A 21,115-nucleotide genomic window follows, 5' to 3' on the forward strand; every position below is an offset into this window, starting at 1 on the left:
CGGTTTTGTCAATTTTTGTTGCCGATTTGTGTACTACCAACTTTGTCACCAAAAACACCAACATCGTTGTCACTAATGTCATAGATTAATATAGATGCGACATACAGGCTGATTTTACGAAACCACCCTTATTGACATTGGAGTTCTCAACCGCCAAAGACAAGCGCCAAATTTAAATAGTCGATGCCAATAAAAAAACTTGTTTCACTACAACTCGTCGCCTGAGAACTTGTTTGATCTACAGACCAGAGCGCGCTCAGGCTAATGTCGACTCTAAGCGTTCAAAAACGATTTGGTTGGTTTGGACTATAATTTCTGCCGGAAATAGTTGTTTGGTCGGTTTTTATAACGACTAAGTGCATATTTTTGGTACATATTTAGACGATCTTACATATTTTGTTTAACTAAAAATTAATTCTTTATTTGTGTTTTTTACTTGCAAAACGTCTTAAACTAAGAATATTGTTGAAATCGTAATAACCTATTGGATTTTTTTCGGGAGATTTGAGAAACCGAAATAGGCCAAAATCGAAAAGTTAAAATTAAAATATCGAAAAATCCAAGTCTCGATAAATCGAGAATTCAAAAAACTTAAAAATTCGAAAAATTGAAAAATTGAGAGATTGAAAGATCAAAAGAACGAGAAATCGAAAAGTGATGAAGTCGAAAAATCGAAAAATAGAAAAATCGACAAACAAAAAGTAAAAAATTGAAAAATTGGAAAATCGAAAAAACCAAAAAACGAAAAAATGGAAAACTGAAAAAACTGAGACACCGAAATAGGCCAAAATAAAGAACTGAAAAACTGATAAATCGAAAACCTGAACAATCAAATCTCGATAAATCGGGAATAAAAAATTAACAAATCGAAAAATTGAAAAACAGAACATCTAAAACCAGGAAGTCGAAAAATCGGAAGATTAAGAAAAATTGAAAAATTAAAACATCCAAAAATTGAAAAATCTAAAATTTAAAAATCCAAAAATTGAAAAATCGAAAAAGTAAAAAGGCAGACACATTGAAAAATCCAGAAGTCAAAAATAGAAAAGCCGAAGAATTGAAATATTGAAAAATACCAAAACTGAAATATCTAAAAACTGAAAAATCGAAAAATCAAAAAAGTGAAGTCGAAAAATAGGAACCTTAAAACGAAAAATTGAAAAATCAAAAACCTGGAAAATAAAGAATAAAGAATTGAAGAACAGGAAAATCGAAACACTCGAAGGTCAAGAAATGGGAAATTCAAAACTTCGATTAATTGAAAAATCGAAAAATCGGGAGTATAAATGTCAAATTTGAAAAATCAAAAAATTGAAAATTCGACAAAATGACAATTGAAAAACAGAAAATCTAAAACCGGGAAGTCGAAAAATCAAAAGATTAACAAATCGAAATATTTGAAAAATTCGAAAACTTGAAAAATTGAAACATCGAAGAACTGAAATGAAAAATCGAGAAATCGAAAAATCTAAAATTTTAAATATTGAAAAATTAAAATGTCAAAAAAATTGAGGAATCGAAAAAGTAAAAAAATCGACATATCGAAAAGTCGAAAAATCGAAATATTGAAAAATTCCAAAACTGAAATATCGAAAAACTGAAACATGAAAGAAAAACTGACAAATGGAATATTTGAAAAATCGGAAAACTGAAATATTCAAAAACTGAGAACCTAAAGAGTCGAAAAATTGAGCAATCGAAAAATCCAAAAAGTGAAGTCGAAAAATCGAAACCTTAAAAAACTAAAAAATGAAAAATCAAAAACCTAAAAATCGAAAAATTAAAGAATTGAAGATTAGGAATATCGAAACCCTCGAAAGTCAAGAAATGGGAAATCAAAACATCGATTAATTGAGAAATCGAAAAATTGACACATTGTCAAATTTGAAAAATTGAAAAAACGACAATTGAAAAACAGAAAATCTAAAACCGGGAAGTCGAAAAATCGATAGTTTAAGGAGTCAAAACATTTGAAAAATTCGAAAACTTGAAAAACTGAAATATCGAAGAACTGAAATGAAAAATCGAGAAATCGAAAAATCTAAAATTTAAAATATTGAAAAATTAAAATACCAAAAAACTGAGAAGTCTAAAATTTAAAAATCGAAAAAGTAAAAAGTCGACACATCGAAAAATCCAGAAGCCAAGAATGGAAAAGTCGAAGAACAGAAATATTGAAAAATCCCAAAACTGAAATATCGAAAAACTGAAAAATGAAAGAAAAACTGACGAATCGAAAAAGCGAAATATCCAAAAACTGAGAATTTAAAGAATCGAACAACTCAGAATCAAAAAAGTCAAGTCGAAATATCGAAACTTTAAAAAAATCCAAAAATTGAAAAATCAAAAACCTGCAAAATCGTAAGATCGAAAAATTGAATAATAAGTAAACTGAAAAATCCCAAAAGTGAAATATCCAAAAACTGAGAAATTAAAAAATTGAAAAATCAAAGAAGTGGAGTTAAAAAATCGAAAACTGAAAAAATTGAAAACTTGAAAAGCCAAAAACTTGAAAAATAAATTAATTGAAAAATCGAAAAATAAAGAGTTTATAAAAATCAAAAATTGAAATATTTAAAAATCGTAAAATTGAAGAGAAAAACTGAAAACCGAGAAATTGAAAAGCTGAGAAATTGTAAAATCCAAAAATTGAATAATAAATAGTAAAGTGAAAAGTCCCCAAACTAAAATTTCGAAAAACTGAGAATTCGAAAGTTGAAACAGCAAGAAATAATGGTCGAAACCGGTTAGGATGTGTATCAGATCACGGATCATGGTTTATAAACCAAATCGATTCCGAACGCTTAAGGCCTCGCCACATAGGCTGTGCTATGCTATGCTCATATTAAAACGTTATGTCTATGCTATGTAAAAAATACATTCACATAGCATGAACATGACATACAGTCACAGGTGGTGTTCACAACAGCCATGCCATAGAATAGTAGCAATTGGTAGCATAGCATAGTAGATGTGTGTTTATAAATAGTTATTAGTAAAAGCAGTGGTGAGTAAAAGTGGTCGTTCATTTTGAAACTTGTTGGTGTAGCTGACAATCTTAAATAAAAAAATTCACGAAGAGAACCTGATCGAATTACTTAAACTTTATTATTATTATGTGCAATATGCAGTGCAATATAGAAATACAATTTATAAAAGAAGAAAATTGAGAAGGCTTAGGTTAGAAGTTTGAATTTTCTCTAGACGCGCATGAGCCAAAAACCAAACATTACACAGAAGTAGGATTCCATTCTACTTTCATGCTATGTCGGATTATTTCGAGCTGTGTAATGTCTATGCTAGTTCTGTGTAAAAAGTACATAAAGCATAACATAATGGCTATGTGAACACTCTCATTTAAATGTATTGTGTCTACTTCTATGTTTTTCATTAACATAGCATAGCACAGCCTATGTGGCGAGGCCTTTAGAGTCGACATTGGCCTGAGTGCGCTCTGGTCTGTAGATCAAACAAGTTCTCAGACGACGAACTGTAATTCGTGTGACCTGAATTAAAGTGAAGAAAACAGTAAGCAGCTTGTAATATTTTGGTAAATCTAGTGTCAATTTGTTGAAAGTAAAACGCTTCGTTAAAAATATTGTGACATTTTTTCTAGTTAATTTTATTCCTAGTTAGAAACAAACAACGTTGCCAACATAAGTCCAGGAGTCCTCAACCGTCATTTAATTTAAACTATGACGCTTCACTACTAATCTATGCTTGAACTGCAACTTTTGAGGTTATGTCGGTGTTTCGTTTGTGAAGAAATGTAAGCACAGACTTAAATAGTACTATAATAATTATTTGCTAAGTCGTGAGAGTTAGTTGAAATGTCGAATTTGGAAAATTCAGCTGTTCCATCAAAATTTGTGAATAATGGTTGTGGTGAGGATCAACGTTTCAACTGTGAAAATATGGATCTCGAAGTCTACTCCTGCCCACATTGCAACTTTTCCACGGATTTAAAAGTCGTTTTGAAGAAACATATCGGAACTTGTCATACTGTCAAACGACTAAACAAACGCCCTGTATTGAAGTACTTGCTCCCCAGTTATAAATGTACGTGTAGTTTTTGGACACATTCCTTGCTCCTTTTTTTGAAACATACGTTCCACTGTAACCCCAGCCATACACAAGGAAAACATAATTTGACAAGTAAGCACACATATGAAGAAAAGATCAAGTGGTTTATTTGTGACCAGTGCGACTTTAAAACAAAGCAGAGACATGATTTGCAAAAACATTTGCAGTTCAAACATTTACATGAAATTCCATGGTTTCAGTGTGAGCATTGTGCCTTTGGAACTAAATATAAGGCAGCATTGAAGTCTCACATAAAATTTAAACATACTCGTAACGAATTCGTGAACTGGCACAAGTGTGACAGCTGCGATTTCAAAACCAAGGCAAAACGTGTTTTGAAGAGACATATAATAAGTCATCACACATCTGACACAGAGATTCAGTGGTTTAGTTGTGACCACTGTGAGTATAAAACAAAGTACAGATCCGATTTGCAAATACATTTGCAGTTCAAACATTTAGGTGAAATTCCATGGTTTCAGTGTGAGCATTGTGCCTTTGGAACTAAATATAAAAGATCATTGAAGTCTCACATAAAATCTAAACATACTTGTTGGCAGAAGTGTGACAGCTGCGATTTCAAAACCAAGGCAAACCTTATTTTGACGAGACATATAATAATGAAGCACACATCTGAAACAAAGATTAAGTGGTTTAGTTGTGACCAGTGTGACTTTAAAACAGAGCAGAGAGACGATTTGCAAAAACATTTGCAGCATGTACGTGAAATTACATGGTTCCGGTGTGAGCATTGTGGCTTTGGAGCTAGATATAAGGCAGGATTGAAATTTCACATGGAATCTAAACATACTCCTGAAGAATTCGTGAACTGGCAGAAGTGTGACAGCTGCGATTTCAAAACCAAGGGAAACAATATTTTGAAAAGACACATGATAAGTAAGCACACATCTGAAGAAAAAATTGCGTGGTTTACTTGTGATCAGTGTGACTATAAAACAAAGCAGAGAGATGATTTGCAAAATCATTTGCTGTTCAAACATTTCAAGGGCTTGTGGTATGAATGCGAATAATTTATTGTTGTTATAATAAAATATTGAACTTTGATGTTATCAATTTATAACCATGGTCCTCGCAACATTTTTCTTTTTTTGCCATTTATAAGATCTATTTTTGAGTGTAAACTGATGTATATTTTATAATAAATTTCATTAAAAAGGAAAACATTGTTTTATTATTAATTTGTTAGTACCAACCTGTACCACCAGAAACGCTAAAGTCACTATTCATCGTCAGTGTGTCTTATTAATCGTTTATCCGTGTCATTTTTTCAATTTATGGTGGTTGTGTTAAGACTAGATTGACGTGAATTACGTAATAAAGTGCATTTTAAGACAAAAAAATCGGTTTTGTCAATTTTTGTTGCCGATTTGTGCACTACCAATTTTGTCACCAAAAACACCAACATCGTTGTCACTAATGTCATAGATTAATATAGATGCGACATACAGACTGATTTTGCGAAACCACCCTTATTGACATTGGAGCCCTCAACTGCCAAAGACAAGCGCCAAATTTAAATAGTCGATGCCAATAAAAAAACTAGTTTCACTACAACTCGTCGCCTGAGAACTTGTTTGATCTATAGACCAGAGCGCGCTCAGGCCAATGTCGACTCTAAGCGTTCACAAGCGATTTTGTTGGTTTGGACTATAATTTCTGCGGCAAATAGTTGTTTGGTTGGTTTTTATAACGACTAAGTGAATATTTTTGGTACATATTTAGATGATTTTACATATTTTGTTTAACTAAGAATTAATTCTTTATTTGTGTTTTTTACTAGCAAAATGTCTTAAACTAAGAATATTGTTGAAATCGTAATAACCCAATGGATTTTTTTCGGAAAAATGTTTGGAAACACTGTGTTCTATTTTGTATGAGTTTTTAAATGTTTTTGGTGACAATTTTTGGGGTTGTTTTCGATACACTGTATGATATTAACAGTGAAAAACAAAGTGAAAAATTAAAATAGTCGAAAAATCGAGAAATCTAATACTTAATGGAAAAATCGAAACCTTAAAAAATCGTAAAACCGAAACATTAAAATATCGAAGAACTGAAAATCGAAAAATAAAGCATCAGAAAATCGAAAAAATGTAAAATTCAAAAATCCAAAATTTAAAAACCGAATAACGAAAAATCGAGAAATCGAAATTCTCAGATTTAAAAATCGGTCAACTGAAAAATCGAAACATCCAAAAACCGAGAAATCGAAAAATTAAAAGATTAAGAAATCGTGGAGTCGAAAAGTCGAACAATTGTGAAACCGAATAGGCCAAAATCGAAAAATCTAAAGATAAATTGAGACATTGACAACTTAAAAATTCGAAAAATTGATAAATTGAGAGATCGAAGATCAAAAAAACGAGAAATCGAAAAGTGATGAAGTCGAAAAATCGAAAAATAGAGAAATCGATAAACAAAAAGTTAAAAGTTGAACAATTGGAAAAGCGAAAAAATCAAAAAACGAAAAAATGGAAAACTGGAAAAACTGAGAAACCGAAATAGGCCAAAATAAAAAATTGAAAAACTAATAAATCGAAAACCTGAACAATCAAATCTCGATAAATCGGGAATGAAAAATTAACAAATCGAAAAATTGAAAAACAGAACAAAACCAGGAAATTGAAAAATCGAAAGATTAAGAAATATTGAAAAATTAAAACATCCAAAAATTGAAAAATCTAAAATTTAAAAATCCAAAAATTGAAAAATCGAAAAAGTAAAAAGGCAGACACATTGAAAAATCCAGAAGTCAAAAATAGAAAAGCTGAAGAATTGAAATATTGAAAAATCCCAAAACTGAAATATCTAAAAACTGAAAAATCAAAAAATTAAAGAATTGAAGAGCAGGAAAATCGAAACACTCGAAGGTCAAGAAATGGGAAAATCAAAACATCGATTAATTGAAAAATCTAAAAATTGAGAGTATAAAAGTCAAATTTGAAAAATTAAAAAATTGAAAATTCGACAAAATGTCGAAGAACTGAAATGAAAAATCGAGAAATCTAAAATTTTGAAAGTTAAAAAATCGAAAAATTGAAACATCGAAAAGTAAAAAAATCGACACATCGAAAAGTCGAAAAATCGAAATATTGAAAAATCCCAAAACTGAAAAATGAAAGAAAAACTGAAAAATGGAATACTTAAAAAATCCGAAAACTGAAATATCCAAAAACTGAGAACATAAAAATTCGAAAAATTGAGCAATCGAAAAATCCAAAAAGTGAAGTCGAAAAATCGAAACCTTAAAAAACTAAAAAATGAAAAACCAAAAACCTGAAAAATCGAAAAATTAAAGAATTGAAGAACAGGAATATCGAAACCCTCGAAAGTCAAGAAATGGGAAAATCAAAACATGCATTAATTGAGAAATCGAAAAATTGACAGTTTATAAATGTCAAATTTGAAAAATTGAAAAAACGAGAATTGAAAAACAGAAAATCTAAAACCGGGAAGTCGAAAGATCGATAATTTAAGAAATCAAAACATTTAAAAAATTCGAAAACTTGAAAAACTGAAATATCGAAGAAATGAAGTGAAAAATCGAGAAATCGAAAAATCTAAAATTTTAAATATTGAAAAATGAAAATACCAAAAACTGAGAAGTCAAAAATTTAAAATTCGAACAAGTAAAAAATCGACACATCGAAAAATCCAGAAGTCAAGAATGGAAACGTCGAAGAACAGAAATATTGAAAAATCACAAAACTGAAAAACCGGAAAACTGAAAAATGAAAGAAAAACTGACGAATCGAAAAACTGAGAATCAAAAAAGTGGAGCCGAAATATCGAAACCTTAAAAAAATCGAAAAATTGAAAAATCAAAAACCTGCAAAATCGTAAGATCGAAAAATTACACAGACTTAAATAGTACTATAATAATTATTTGCTAAGTCATGAGAGTTAGTTGAAAAACTGAAATATCCAAAAACTGAGAAATTAAAAAATTGAAAAATCAAAGAAGTGAAGTTAAAAAATCGAAACCTGAAAAAATAGAAAAATTGAAAAACCAAAAAACCTGAAAAATCAATTAATTGAAAAATCGAAAAATAGAGTTTATAAAAGTCAAAAATTTAAAAATCGAAATATTTGAAAATCGTAAAACTGAAGAGAAAAACTGAAAACCGAAAAATTGAAAAACTGAGAAATTGTAAAATCCAAAAATTGAATAATAAATAGGAGTAAACTGAAAAGTCCCCAAACTAAAATTTCGAAAAACTGAGAATTCGAAAGTTGAAACAGCAAGAAATTATGGTCGAAACCGGTTAGGATGTGTATCAGATCACGGATCATGGTTTATAAACCAAATCGATTCCGAACGCTTAGAGTCGACATTGGCCTGAGTGCGCTCTGGTCTAGAGATCAAACAAGTTCTCAGACGACGAACTGTAATTCGTGTCACCTGAATTAAAGTGAAGAAAACAGTAAGTAGCTTGAAATATTCTGGTAAATATAGTGTCAATTAGTCGAAAGTAAAACCCGTCGATAAAAATATTACGACATTTTTTCTAGTTAATTTCATTCCTAATTAGAAACAAACATTGTCGCCAACATAAGTCCAGGAGTCCTCAACCGACATTTAATTTAAACAATGACGCTTCTCTATTAATCTATGCTTGAACTACAACGCCTACAACGTTTGAGGTTATGTCGGTGTTTTGTTGGTGCAGAAATGTGAGCACAGACTTAAATAGTACTATAATAATTATTTGCTAAGTCGTGAGAGTTAGTTGAAATGTCGAATTTGGAAAATTCAGCTGTTCCATCAAAATTTGTGAATAATGGTTGTGGGGACCAACGTTTCAACTGTGAAAATATGGATCTCGAGGTCTACTCCTGCCCACATTGCAACTTTTCCACGGATTTAAAAGTCGTTTTGAAGAAACATATCGGAATTTGTCATACTGTCAAACGACTAAACAAACGCCCTGTATTGAAGTACTTGCTCCCCAGTTATAAATGTACGTGTTGTTTTTGGACACATTCCTTGCTCGTTTTTTTGAAACATACGTTCCACTGTAACCCCAGCCATACACAAGGAAAAGATAATTTGACAAGTAAGCACACATATGAAGAAAAGATCAAGTGGTTTAGTTGTGACCAGTGCGAGTTTAAAACAAAGCAGAGACACGATTTGCAAAAACATTTGCAGTTCAAACATTTACATGAAACTCCATGGATTCAGTGTGAGCATTGTGCTTTTGGAACTAAATATAAGGCAGCATTGAAGTCTCACATAGAATATAAACATACTCGTGAGGAATTCGTGAACTGGCACAAGTGTGACAGCTGCGATTTCAAAACCAAGGCCAAATATGTTTTGAAGAGACATATAATAAGGCAGCACACATCTGAAACAAAGATTAAGTGGTTTAATTGTGACCAGTGTGAGTTTAAAACAGAGCAGAGACACGATTTGCAAAAACATTTGCAGTTCAAACATTTAGGTGAAATTCCATGGTTTCAGTGTGAGCATTGTGCCTTTGGAACTAAATATAAGGCAGCATTGAAGTCTCACATAAAATTTAAACATACTCGTGACGAATTCGGGAACTGGCACAAGTGTGACAGCTGCAATTTCAAAACCAAGGCAAAACGTGTTTTGACGAGACATATAATAAATCATCACACATCTGAAACAGAGATTAAGTGGTTTAGTTGTGACCACTGTGAGTATAAAACAAAGCACAGATCCGATTTGCAAAAACATTTGCAGTTCAAACATTTAGGTAAAGTTCCATGGTTTCGGTGTGAGCATTGTGCCTATCGAACTAAATATAAGTCAGGATTGAAGTCTCACATAACATATAAACATACTTGTGACGAATTCGTGAACTGGCACAAGTGTGACAGCTGCGATTTCAAAACCAAGGCAAAATGTATTTTGCAGAGACATACAATTATTCAGCACACATCTGAAACAGAGATTAAGTGGTTTAATTGTGACCACTGTGAGTATAAAACAAAGCACAGATACGATTTGCAAAAACATCTGCAGTTCAAACATTTACGTGAAATTCCATTGTTTCGGTGTGAGCATTGTGCCTTTGGAGCTAGATATAAGGCAGGATTGAAGTTTCACATGGAATCTAAACATGCTCCTGAAGAATTCGTGAACTGGCAGAAGTGTGACAGCTGCTATTTCAAAACCAAGGAAAAACATATTTTGAAAAGACACATGATCAGTGAGCACACATCTGAAGAAAAAATTGCGTGGTTTACTTGTGATCAGTGTGACTATAAAACAAAGCAGAAAGACGATTTGCAAAATCATTTGCTGTTCAAACATTTCAAGGACTTGTGGTATGAATGCGAATAATTTATTCTTGTTATAATAAAATATTGAAGTTTGATGTTGTCAATTTCTAACCATGGTCGTCGCAACATTTTTCCTTTTCTGCTATTTATAAGTTCTATTTTTGAGTGTAAACTGACGTATATTTTATAATAAATTTTATTAAAAAAGAAAACTTTGTTTTATTGTTAATTTGTTAGTACCAACCTGTACCACCAAAAACGCTAAAAGTCACTATTCATCGTCAGTGTGTCTTATTAATCGTTTATCCGTGTCATTTTTTCAATTTATGGTGGTTGTGTTAAGACTAGATTGACCTGAATTACGTAATATTGTGCATTTTAAGACAAAAAAATCGGTTTTGTCAATTTTTGTTGCCGATTTGTGTACTACCAACTTTGTCACCAAAAACACCAACATCATTGTCACTAATGTCAGTCTGGCAGTCATTCACCCAGAACCATAACCTCAAATTTGAAACCAAATAAAAATAATGATACACAGTTTATTCATTATTAATTCGTCGGGGTAAGTGAATGCTTTTGTTCCTTACATTTTTAACGGTACTTGTTTCAGTGATGTTTTCCTCGAAAAGCACTGGCGCAGTGTAATTTCTCGTTCAGTATGTGATTATTATTTGGAGGCCCAGAGGGCCAATCCTAATGATATTTCGCCTGTGATTGCCACCCCACATCATTATTTAATATCGATACAAAGGGGTGGTGTGAGCTTTGTGGCCGTATGCATGGAGGAAATCCCGCCTTTGTTCGTTATTGAATTTCTCCATAGAGTTGTTGACACATTCCAAGTGAGTATGATTTTTGAAACAATTCTTCTGGAACCCGTTTTCTCAGTTTTTCGATTTCTTTTGGTATCTAGTAGGCGGATTTGTTGTCACTAGTACCAACTTAAATTAAAAACCATGGCCTACTATTAAATATCAAACATTAATCAAAGTCTAGTATTTTTATGGTAATGTTGTTTTTAGGACTACTTCTCTGACTGCACTGAATCCATAATTAAGGAGAATTACGTCGTGATTTACGAGCTTTTAGATGAAATGCTCGACAATGGTTTTCCCCTAGCCACGGAGAGCAACATCCTAAAAGAACTAATCAAGCCCCCCAACATTCTAAGAACGATCGCCAACACTGTAACCGGAAAAACCAAGTCAGTCCAGCCCCAAACAGCCCCTTTTTGCTAACAGTTTTTTTTAAGTGTGAGCGAAGTGTTGCCAACCGGTCAACTTTCCAACATTCCGTGGAGACGCACTGGCGTCAAATACACCAACAACGAAGCCTACTTCGACGTAATTGAAGAAGTAGACGCCATTATAGACAAATCCGGGGCCACCGTATTTGCAGAAATACAAGGCTACGTAAGCGTCTGTCAAATTTGGGGAACCTAACCTAACTTCTGTTTTAGATTGACTGCTGCATTAAATTGAGTGGCATGCCTGATTTAACCCTCTCGTTTATGAACCCGCGGCTGTTCGACGACGTCAGTTTTCACCCCTGCGTCAGGTTCAAGCGATGGGAGGTAATGATTGACAGTCAGTGGTACCAACCACAATTTGAAAAAAATATGCCGCTTTCTATACGAACTTTATTTAGTGATCTGAACTATTAAATATTGTTACAGGCAGAACGCGTACTGTCGTTTATCCCTCCCGACGGCAATTTTCGCCTGATTTCGTACCACATCAGCAGCCAAAGCGTCGTCGCAATCCCGATTTATGTCAGACATAACTTGTCGATTAAAACTGGGGAGCAAGGGAGGTTAGATTTGACAGTAGGGCCAAAACAAACGCTCGGTCGTACTGTCGAAGCGGTGAAGATTGAGGTTTTGATGCCCAAATGTATTCTAAATTGTGTTCTTACTGCCAATCAGGGTAAATATAATTTCGATCCGGTTTCAAAGATCTTGCATTGGGATATTGGGAGGATTGATGTGACAAAACTGCCGAATATTAGGGGGAGTGTATGTGCTTGTAATTTTATATATTTTGTGTGTTAAGGGTGTTGTTTTAGGTTTCTATCGCCAGTGGTTCGAATACCGCTGAAATAAATCCTTCCATAAATGTGCATTTTACTATAAACCAGCTCGCTGTGAGTGGGTTGAAGGTAAATAGGCTTGATATGTATGGTGAGAAGTACAAGCCCTTTAAGGGTGTGAAGTATATAACGAAGGCGGGCCGATTCCAGATTAGGATGTAGACAAACAACTGCAATATGTGTTTCATTTAATGTTAATCTGAATCTTTTGTTTATTTTTGTTTATAAATATATGAAATTGAAAATAAATCTTATTTATCTACGTTGGCTTTGTTTGAACCCTATACACATGTATGGTGTGAAAAAAATACCGATTTCCGGAAAATCTATAGAGATACATATCCGGAATGATACGGGGGTGACCGAATTCGAATTAAAATTTCGCGCTGGAAAAAATTAACAACATAGAGGGTGTATTTTGGTTTGGTGAGTGAAAGCATGGTGAAAACACGCGGTGACTGAGCTAGATTAAGTTTAGTTGATTTGGTAGTTAATAAAATGGAGAAACCGTTTACTAAGTCACAGTTTCCCCAACACGCGTAGCTAATTCTTGCGGTTTTTCGCAGCGGAAATATGCGAATTTTCGACCGACGCCAACACGTGGTGTAAATTTGACTTATTGTTTGTAAATTCGCAGTTCATGTTAGGATTTTAATCGTTAACTGGTTCTAACACAGTTTAACAGACACAAATTTGTTCTAAGATATTTCATGGAATTCACTTAAACAGGACTCGTCCTTTGTTTATCTAATTATGAATAAGGTTTCTGGATGCTTATACTTAAGTGTCTTGGGAAAAGGACGGTGAAAAATGATATCGTGAACTAAAAATTTCTCGGCTTTAGGCAGTTATCATATCATCAGTATATCAGAGCAAGTGAAAATGCCAAAAGTGGTCCCAAAATCGGTCCTAAAAGTAAGAGTCTGGTTGCTGGCACCTGGGGTGAGTCTACGTTCGTCATAAAGATTGATCTTTCGGTACTTCAGTATGATGGTACCACTTTTATCAAAAACTAAATTGGTGTTGTAGTACAAGGTTTCGGTGCCAGTTGTTTCCTTCTCTAGTAAATTGACAACCAAGTAAAGCTGGCGGTCTTTGGCTATATCGCTCAAGTCTTTTATCTCTTGGGTTGAGTTGTTGATCTCGAGGGCGTAGACCTCTGGATCTCGGACGAGCGTGGTGAGGCCATACTTAGGAAAAACGATTATGTTGATGGACTGAAAACACGTTTTGTGGATTTTAGCTTTCAAAAAGAGGTAATTTTACTTGATGTTTAGCTATATCAGCGTACTGTCTGTATTCCTTGATATTTCTTGTAAACTCTAATTCTGGAAAATTCCATGTAGCTTTCAAACATTCAATCTAAAAGAAAAAAGATAGAAAGGAGAAAGTGGTGGGGTGCAGAGTAAGGGGTGTTGAGCGGGGAATTTCAAGGGTGTCTTTTATGAATTTTTGTGTTAGTCATTGAGGATTTGTTGTTGACCTAAAACATTGTCGATGAATTTGAAACCATGTTTTTTGTGTACTCCGTCCTGCCCTAAGGTGGTGGAAGAAACACCGGAGCTAGTGAACGATTGCCTATGTCTTATTTATTTCGCATATTTTATCTGTTGTTTTGTTTATTTCGCATGTGTTTTTATTTATATGTATTTTGTTTGGGGATATGTTTGGAGGGGGAGGGGTGTGCTTGTTTGTTTGTTTGTTTAATTCGGTCAACGACGCCCAGATCATTTTAATTCGGTGTTTAATACCAGATAAATATTTTAATAAAATCCATAGCTTCTTTGTTATTATCAGATAAATTCTTTGATAAAAATCAACGACGTAAATGTAGCTTAATTCAATAAAATCATTGCCAAAATGTGAATAATATAATCTCTTTCAAACTTCTTGTTGTTTAAAATCATTGATAAAAACATGAATAATTTCTCATTTCATTTTCTTGTTGTATAAGATTGTTGATTACACGTGCATCATTTAATCTCATTTAACAAAGCAATTTCTTGTAGAGAAATAAGGATTTTGCAATTAAGCTCCGCCCTCTTGACTCATGATGAATAAAAAAAATCATTACAATTGAGATAGGGCGGGTGGGTGGGGCGTATATTTTGCCCTTTTTTTCTTAATATACGTAGTCATCTGTTTTAAAGTTTTGTTGTGAAAAGATGACTACGTATATTAAGAAAAAAAGGGCAAAATATACGCCCCACCCACCCGCCCTATCTCAATCGTGATGATTTTTTTTCTCCATCGTAAGTCGTGGGGCGGAGCTTAATTGCTAACTCCTTGTTTTCCTACTAGAAATTCCTATGTGAAACATGTTCTTGAGAAATTGTGTTGTTTAAAGTAAACTATATGTATTAACTAAAAAAGAAAGCCAAAAATAAGTCCCACCCATTTGTCTCGATCACAATCTAGCTTTAATTTTGAATATAATCACAATTGAGATAGAGCGGGGCTTATATTTTGCCTTTTTTTTCTTAATATACATAGCCATCTTTTCACAACAACAAACTTAAATCGTGGTTAAAATGGTACATTTTTGCAAGGAAATGTGGATTTTGCAATTATAGGGCGGAGCCTAATTGCAAAATTATTATTATTATTATTATTAGTTAAATCTTTCCCAACGAGGTAATCCCAATTATAGGGAAAGAGAAGAGATCGATATTTTCTCATACAAATTTTCCATTTTAAACATGTTTTGTTTCATGTTGCGAAAAGAAGTCTACACATATTAAACCAAAAAGGCAAAACATTATCCCGCCCACCCGCCCTATCTCAATTGTGATGATTTTTTTTATTCACCTTGAACCAAGAGGGTGGAACTTAACTACAAAATAATTATTTCTTTATAAGAAATTAAAAGCATGTTTTTGACTATTGTTGTTCAAAGAATATCCACTATGTATATTAAGAAGAAAAAAAAGGCAAAATATAAACCCCGCCCATCCACCCTGTCTCAATTGTGATGATTTTTTTTATTACAGAGACTTAAAACACGTTTAAAATGGTAAATTTGTGTAAGGAAATATGGATTTTGCAATTAGGCTCCGCCCTTAGGTCTACCAACGAATGAAAATTCATCACGATTGAGATCGAGACGGTGAGGCTTCTCTTCAAATTTTCTATTTTTATTAATACATTTAGTTTTCTTTGTATAACACGATTTGACATGATAATTTTTAGTAGAAAAATAACAATTTTACAATTAATCTCCGCCCCTCGGCTTACGACGAATAAAAAAAATCATCAGAATTAAGATAGGGCCGGTGGGCGGGGCTTCAATTTTGCCTTTTTTTCTTAATATAGATAACCATCTTTTCACAAGACGAAACTTAAAACATGGTTAAAATGGTACATTTTATTATCGGACGAAGCCTAATTGCAAAGTCGATATTTCCTCATACAAATTTTCCATTTCAAACATGTTTTAAGTTTCATGTTGTGAAAAAAAGTCTACACATATAAACACAACAAGGCAAAATCTAAGCCCGCCCACCCGCCCTATCTCAATTGTGATGATTTTTTTATTCGTCGTGAACCAAGGGGGCGGAGCTTAACTGCAAAATAATTATTTCTTTACAAGAAATTAAAAACATGTTTTTGGCTGTCGTGCTGTTCAAAAAATACTATGTATATAAAGAAGAAAAAGAAAAGGCAACCTATAAACCCCGCCCACCCACCCTCTGTCAATTGTGATAATTTTTTTTATCCTTAGAGACTTAAAACACGTTTAAAATGGTAATTTTTTGCATGACGGATTTTGAAATTAGGCTCCGCCCCTATGTCTGGCAACGAATGAAAACTTAATTATTAATTAGATCAGGCCAGGTATGGGTGGGGCTTAATCTTTCAAAATCAAAAACATGTTTTTAATTTCTCGTAGAGTAATAAGGATTGTGCAGTTAAGCTCCGCCTTCTCGGCTCACGACGAATAAAAAAAAATCATCACAATTGCGATAGGGCGGGTGGGTGGGGCTACATTTTGCTATTTTTTCTTAATGGGTGTAGACTTATTTCGACAACAAGAAACTTATTGTATTTCATGGAAATCACTTAAGCAGGACTCGTCCTTTGTTTATCTAATTATGAATAAGGTTTCTGGATGCTTACACTTAAGTGTGTCCTGGGAAAAGGACGGTGAAAAATGTAGAATTCATAATATCGTCATCATCACCGAGACATTTTTCTCGCAACGCGGGATGCATTTTGTGCTTATATTTCATGTGTTTTGTTTGGGATAAGCTGGGGACAGTCCACGATATAAACTCTCAAAGTTAATTGTTTTAAGTAACCAATCACTTGGATAATTTAACATAATGTAAATTCTTTGTCTGAATCGTTGATAAAGTGTGGCATAATTTAACATCAGGTAAATTTTTTGTGCTGGCAGCGGTATTTTCAAATCGAGCACATGTTTGAACTGTAAAATCTCGTTGAACAAATTAACATTGTGGGTCACAATGCAGCTGAATAACTTCACTTTTAAAAATTAACCAATAACATGAACGCACATAAAATATTAAACTCATGTAATTTTGGTAGCTTTGCAATTTTTCACCTCATACGATTTTTTCTATCTCACAATTTGACGAGAGTGTATGGCGAATTTAAATGTTGTTTATTGCTCTTTTTGAAACTTTGACACTTGTTCGGTTGTAGTTTAATATTGGAGTCACAGAGATTGAACATTAAATGGAAGTGACCCAACCACGAGTTTGCGACCGTAACGGCCTGCTCGTACGACATGTAGTGCAGAGGTGCTGTGCAGCAATGGAGGGAGAACAGCCACGACCAGGAGCCCCAAACTGCGCTGGTTCTACAACCCCCCCTATGAGTTACTTTAATTCAGATTTTGCTTTGTTTTTATTAAATTTGCGATATTCAAATATTTGCATTGCTTCAGAACGTTTATTTTGATTTCATTCAAAGTTAGGCAAGTTTTTTTTGTAGCTGAGCATTAAGAGCAACCGGCGCAACTTAGTCGCAGCTTTTTTTCCTTTTTTTTGTCAGTGGGGGAATAAATAATTTTGTGTCCTTCACAGATTTTGTGTTTTATTGAACGCATCCCGCCATTTTTCAAAAATACAACGTAGGATTTATATTTATAAATAATTAATCAGTTTATTTTTAACGAGCAATTATTTCAAGGCTCTAGTTCTAATCTAATCGGATCGATACTTAACGATCTTTGCATACGACCTTGGCACCATTGTTTCACGACTCTATATCATTCCGCCATATTGTCGCAGATCGTCCATTTTCTAGACAACGACAGTTTTGCATTCACGTGTTTTGATAATTTTTCGCGGTTTATTTAAATACTGACATTGGTTAAAAATCTACAGATAACATTTAAAATATGTAAAAGAGGTATTAAACATCAGCATGAAAAAGTACCCAACAACCATGAAGGTTTGGCAACAAAAATCGGCACACAGCATTTAAAATTTTTATTCAAAAAAGCTAAATTTCAATCTTCTTTTTCGTTTAGTAGAAATAGTACTTGCGGGTACTGCAAGTACTTGCAATTAAAAAACTGTTGTTTTCGTAATGAGAATCATTTGAAATCAAACATGTACATTTAAGACACAATAAACTTCATAGCGAGCGAAAATACAAGGAAGCATAAGGTAGCATGAATGTTGGAGCCAGCGGACCCATCAGACCCATCGGACCCATCAGACCCGTCGTTAGGATCGTCGGGATTTTCTTTTGGAATCGGAGCATCCGTTCTCCCGAACAAACCAAACACCAAGACATTCTCCTGCGCTCTGACTGTGGTCAGTTCAACAAAAGTACTATTGGTACCATTCTTGGTATCACAAAACGCTGCGTCTCTCACTGGTAGAAGGTACGAATTTACAGTAACAGGAGAATAGAAAGATGTATTGTCTGCAGGCAAATTCCCTTTCACTGTTATCTTGGTAAATTTGGTGGTACCGTTAATTCTGGCACCACAACTGTCTAGAGTTTCGTCTTCGCAAGCAACCAAGCTACAAACACGAATGTGGGCTTGCGTGGCTTCGGGGTTGGTGCGGTCGTAGGACACAATACCATCGAAAGCTACCAATCTATTAAAAAAAAGAAATAGACAAGGTTATATTGATTTGGTGGTCGTACTTGTAGATTTCTGACGAATTTGTTGAGTTGACTAGAATTTCAAAGGTGCAACAGAAGTCGCGGTCACAAATCATGGTTTCTGTGTAGTTTTGGCTTAGATCGATACTTTGAGTCTGGTAGTTGGAAGCATCGAACAGTCTCTGTGTGACGTAGTCGCTGACGTTAGATTTACTGATGTTAGAAGGTAGTCCAAACGGAGTCTACAACAATCACAGTAGTAACAGTCAAACTAAGGAACTCTTTACCCTTGTTAGACACATAGTGACGTCGTGCCTGGTTTTAATCGACGCCAGTTCTCGAACGACGAATTTAGTACTAGCACTGTCGGCCACGTACATTTCAGGATTTTTACCATCAGCTGCATATATTCCGCTGCCACCACGACCATCTTGCGGCTTCCCGTAGTTGGCAGCCAGAAGATTGACGCCAGTGGAGGCGGCATAACCATGCTGGACGCTTAAAGCTTAAGAACAAGTTTATAATTATAACACATCAAAAATAGTCAGTGGTACTCACAAGTGTGGAACGGCATCGTTGAGATCCAAGCCGTGGGAAAAACAATGTCTGTAACCTCACTATTCTGAAGTACCGTTCTCGACGGGTGATTGTACAGTATATCAAAACAAGTGAAAATGCCAAAAGTGGCCCCAAAATCGGTCTTGAAAGTAAGAATCTGATCCTTGGCACCCGGGGTGAGTCTACGTTCGTCGTAAAGATTGATCTTTCGGTACTTCAATATGATGGTACCACTTTTGTCAAAAACCAAATTGGTGTTGTAGTACATGGTTTCGGTGCCAGTTGTTTCCTTCTCTAGTAAATTGACAACCAAGTAAAGCTGGCGTTCTTTGGCCATATTGCTTAGGTCTATTATCACTTGGGTTGAGTTGTTGATCTCGAGGGCGTACTCCTCTGGATCTTGGACAAGCGTGGTGAGGCCATACTCAGGAAAAACGACTATGTTGACGGACTGAAAACACGATTTGTGGATTTTAGCTTTCAAAAAGAGGTAATTTTACTTGGTCTTTAGCTCTATCAGCGTACTGTCTGTATTCGTCGATATTTTTTCTTATAGTTTCCTGGGGCGTGTCTGCAGTTTGAGGATAGTACTCGACGACTGCAGCTTTATAACTCTGAAACAATAAAGATTGAGATAATGAATATTATAAATACCTGTCGTACTAATCCATAGCTGCTGAATAAGCTAATCGTTATTAAGACGCGTAACCACATTTTTGCAAAAACGTGAGAAGAGAGTGACGCCGAAAACCTTTTAACAGCAGGCAAACAGTTTATTTGCTTAGATAAGATTTGGTATCAGTGTGGTTTAGCGAGGAGTGTTAATTTAACATGAGTTATTGTTTAGCTTAGTATTAAATCATGATGCAGGAATTTTTATCGGTTTATGGGAAATACTAGGTGCAGCTTTGAACTGTGGTACCTAAGTCATAAACTGCGGTACCTAAGTCATAGTTTGATACGGTTTGCGAAAATTTTCCATCATGTTTGTTTTTAGTGTTGTATCCGTTATAGAAGACTACTGTTCAGATTTGAATACGTAGTTTTTATTTACTTGTTTGCATCCTGGAAGCGTAATCTTTACAGCTTGTGTGATATAAAAATGTAGGTACCCCATTTTCGGTTCTATTATCTGTTATCTATCTCCGAGGTTAGTTTAACTGATTATCGTGAAATTTCAAATGTGTTTGAAGTTTATCACGTTGGGAAAGTACTAAACGAAATTTTGATGACGTTAAGTAATTAATCCCGCTTAAAATTATGTGTAATGGACTTGTTAATCTGTGATTAGTAATGTGTTGATAATTTAACTTTAAGTGTACAAGTTATCCTGCAAAAATTAAATTTTTGATAATACATTATCATCATTATTTTCTATTAGGTTTGTTGAAATGTCCACACAATTTAATTTATTTAGGTTTTTCTGCCTTGCTTTCTCTTGTTCCTCTTTTTGATTTTCCGAGCTGAAGAATTTGAAAGAATTTTATATATAGGTAGTGTTTTTTTTTAACAATATGAAACGACCTTGTTAGATGTGGTGTCTTGTTTTTGAAAAAGTTTGAAAGAAACTTAAAGACCCCTATTGTCTTCTTCTTAAGAAAAAGTTTCAACGAAAGTTGAGAAAGTTATAAATAAACAAATTTACTAACAAATTCATGAATAAAGAAAATTAAGAACAAATTTAGCAACATATTTATAAGTAAACACAAAAAAAAAATTTTTAAACGAATTTATGAACCAATTTATAAATAAATTGCTATGAAATTTGCAACAAAGCTATAAAAAAGCAAAAATATAAAGAAATTTATAGACAAATAAATTTAGCAACAAATTTATAAACAACTTTTTAAATAATTATAAAACCAAAGTTATTAACAATTTATATAAAAAAAAATATGAACAAATTTAACAAAAAATTAAAAGCCAATATAGTAACAACATTATAAATAAAGCAATAAACGAATTTATCAACAAATTTATAAATATATTTAGTAACACGTTTACAAACAAAACTATCAAC

General features: G+C 33.7%; 3 protein-coding genes across 3 annotated transcripts; 2 read left to right on the forward strand and 1 right to left on the reverse strand.

Annotated features, from left to right (window-relative positions):
* The first annotated feature begins 8,839 nt into the window (after positions 1-8,839).
* LOC135124669 (zinc finger Y-chromosomal protein-like) lies at positions 8,840-10,423 on the forward strand. The gene has a single exon (XM_064049903.1). It carries the CDS (start codon positions 8,840-8,842, stop codon positions 10,421-10,423), a length of 1,584 nt encoding a protein of 527 aa, XP_063905973.1.
* A 389-nt stretch (positions 10,424-10,812) lies between these two features.
* LOC135123967 (AP-3 complex subunit mu-1) lies at positions 10,813-12,715 on the forward strand. Its single transcript, XM_064048825.1, has 7 exons — positions 10,813-10,927; positions 10,976-11,207; positions 11,388-11,569; positions 11,618-11,777; positions 11,825-11,938; positions 12,041-12,379; positions 12,430-12,715. Exons 1-7 carry the CDS (start codon positions 10,893-10,895, stop codon positions 12,613-12,615), a joined length of 1,248 nt encoding a protein of 415 aa, XP_063904895.1. The 5' UTR covers positions 10,813-10,892; the 3' UTR covers positions 12,616-12,715.
* Positions 12,716-17,894: 5,179 nt separating this feature from the next.
* On the reverse strand, positions 17,895-19,888 carry LOC135124187 (vanin-like protein 1). The gene is made up of 6 exons (XM_064049083.1): positions 19,759-19,888; positions 19,596-19,709; positions 19,096-19,546; positions 18,825-19,042; positions 18,580-18,779; positions 17,895-18,530 (listed from the first exon to the last, which is right to left on the reverse strand). Exons 1-6 carry the CDS (start codon positions 19,807-19,809, stop codon positions 18,041-18,043), a joined length of 1,524 nt encoding a protein of 507 aa, XP_063905153.1. The 5' UTR covers positions 19,810-19,888; the 3' UTR covers positions 17,895-18,040.
* Between the last annotated feature and the right edge of the window lie 1,227 nt (positions 19,889-21,115).

The sequence above is a fragment of the Zophobas morio genome, unplaced genomic scaffold (assembly GCF_036711695.1).
Source record: "Zophobas morio isolate AGI-343-1 ecotype UQ-CSIRO unplaced genomic scaffold, CSIRO_AGI_Zmor_V1 ptg000007l, whole genome shotgun sequence".
NCBI lineage: Eukaryota > Metazoa > Arthropoda > Insecta > Coleoptera > Tenebrionidae > Zophobas > Zophobas morio.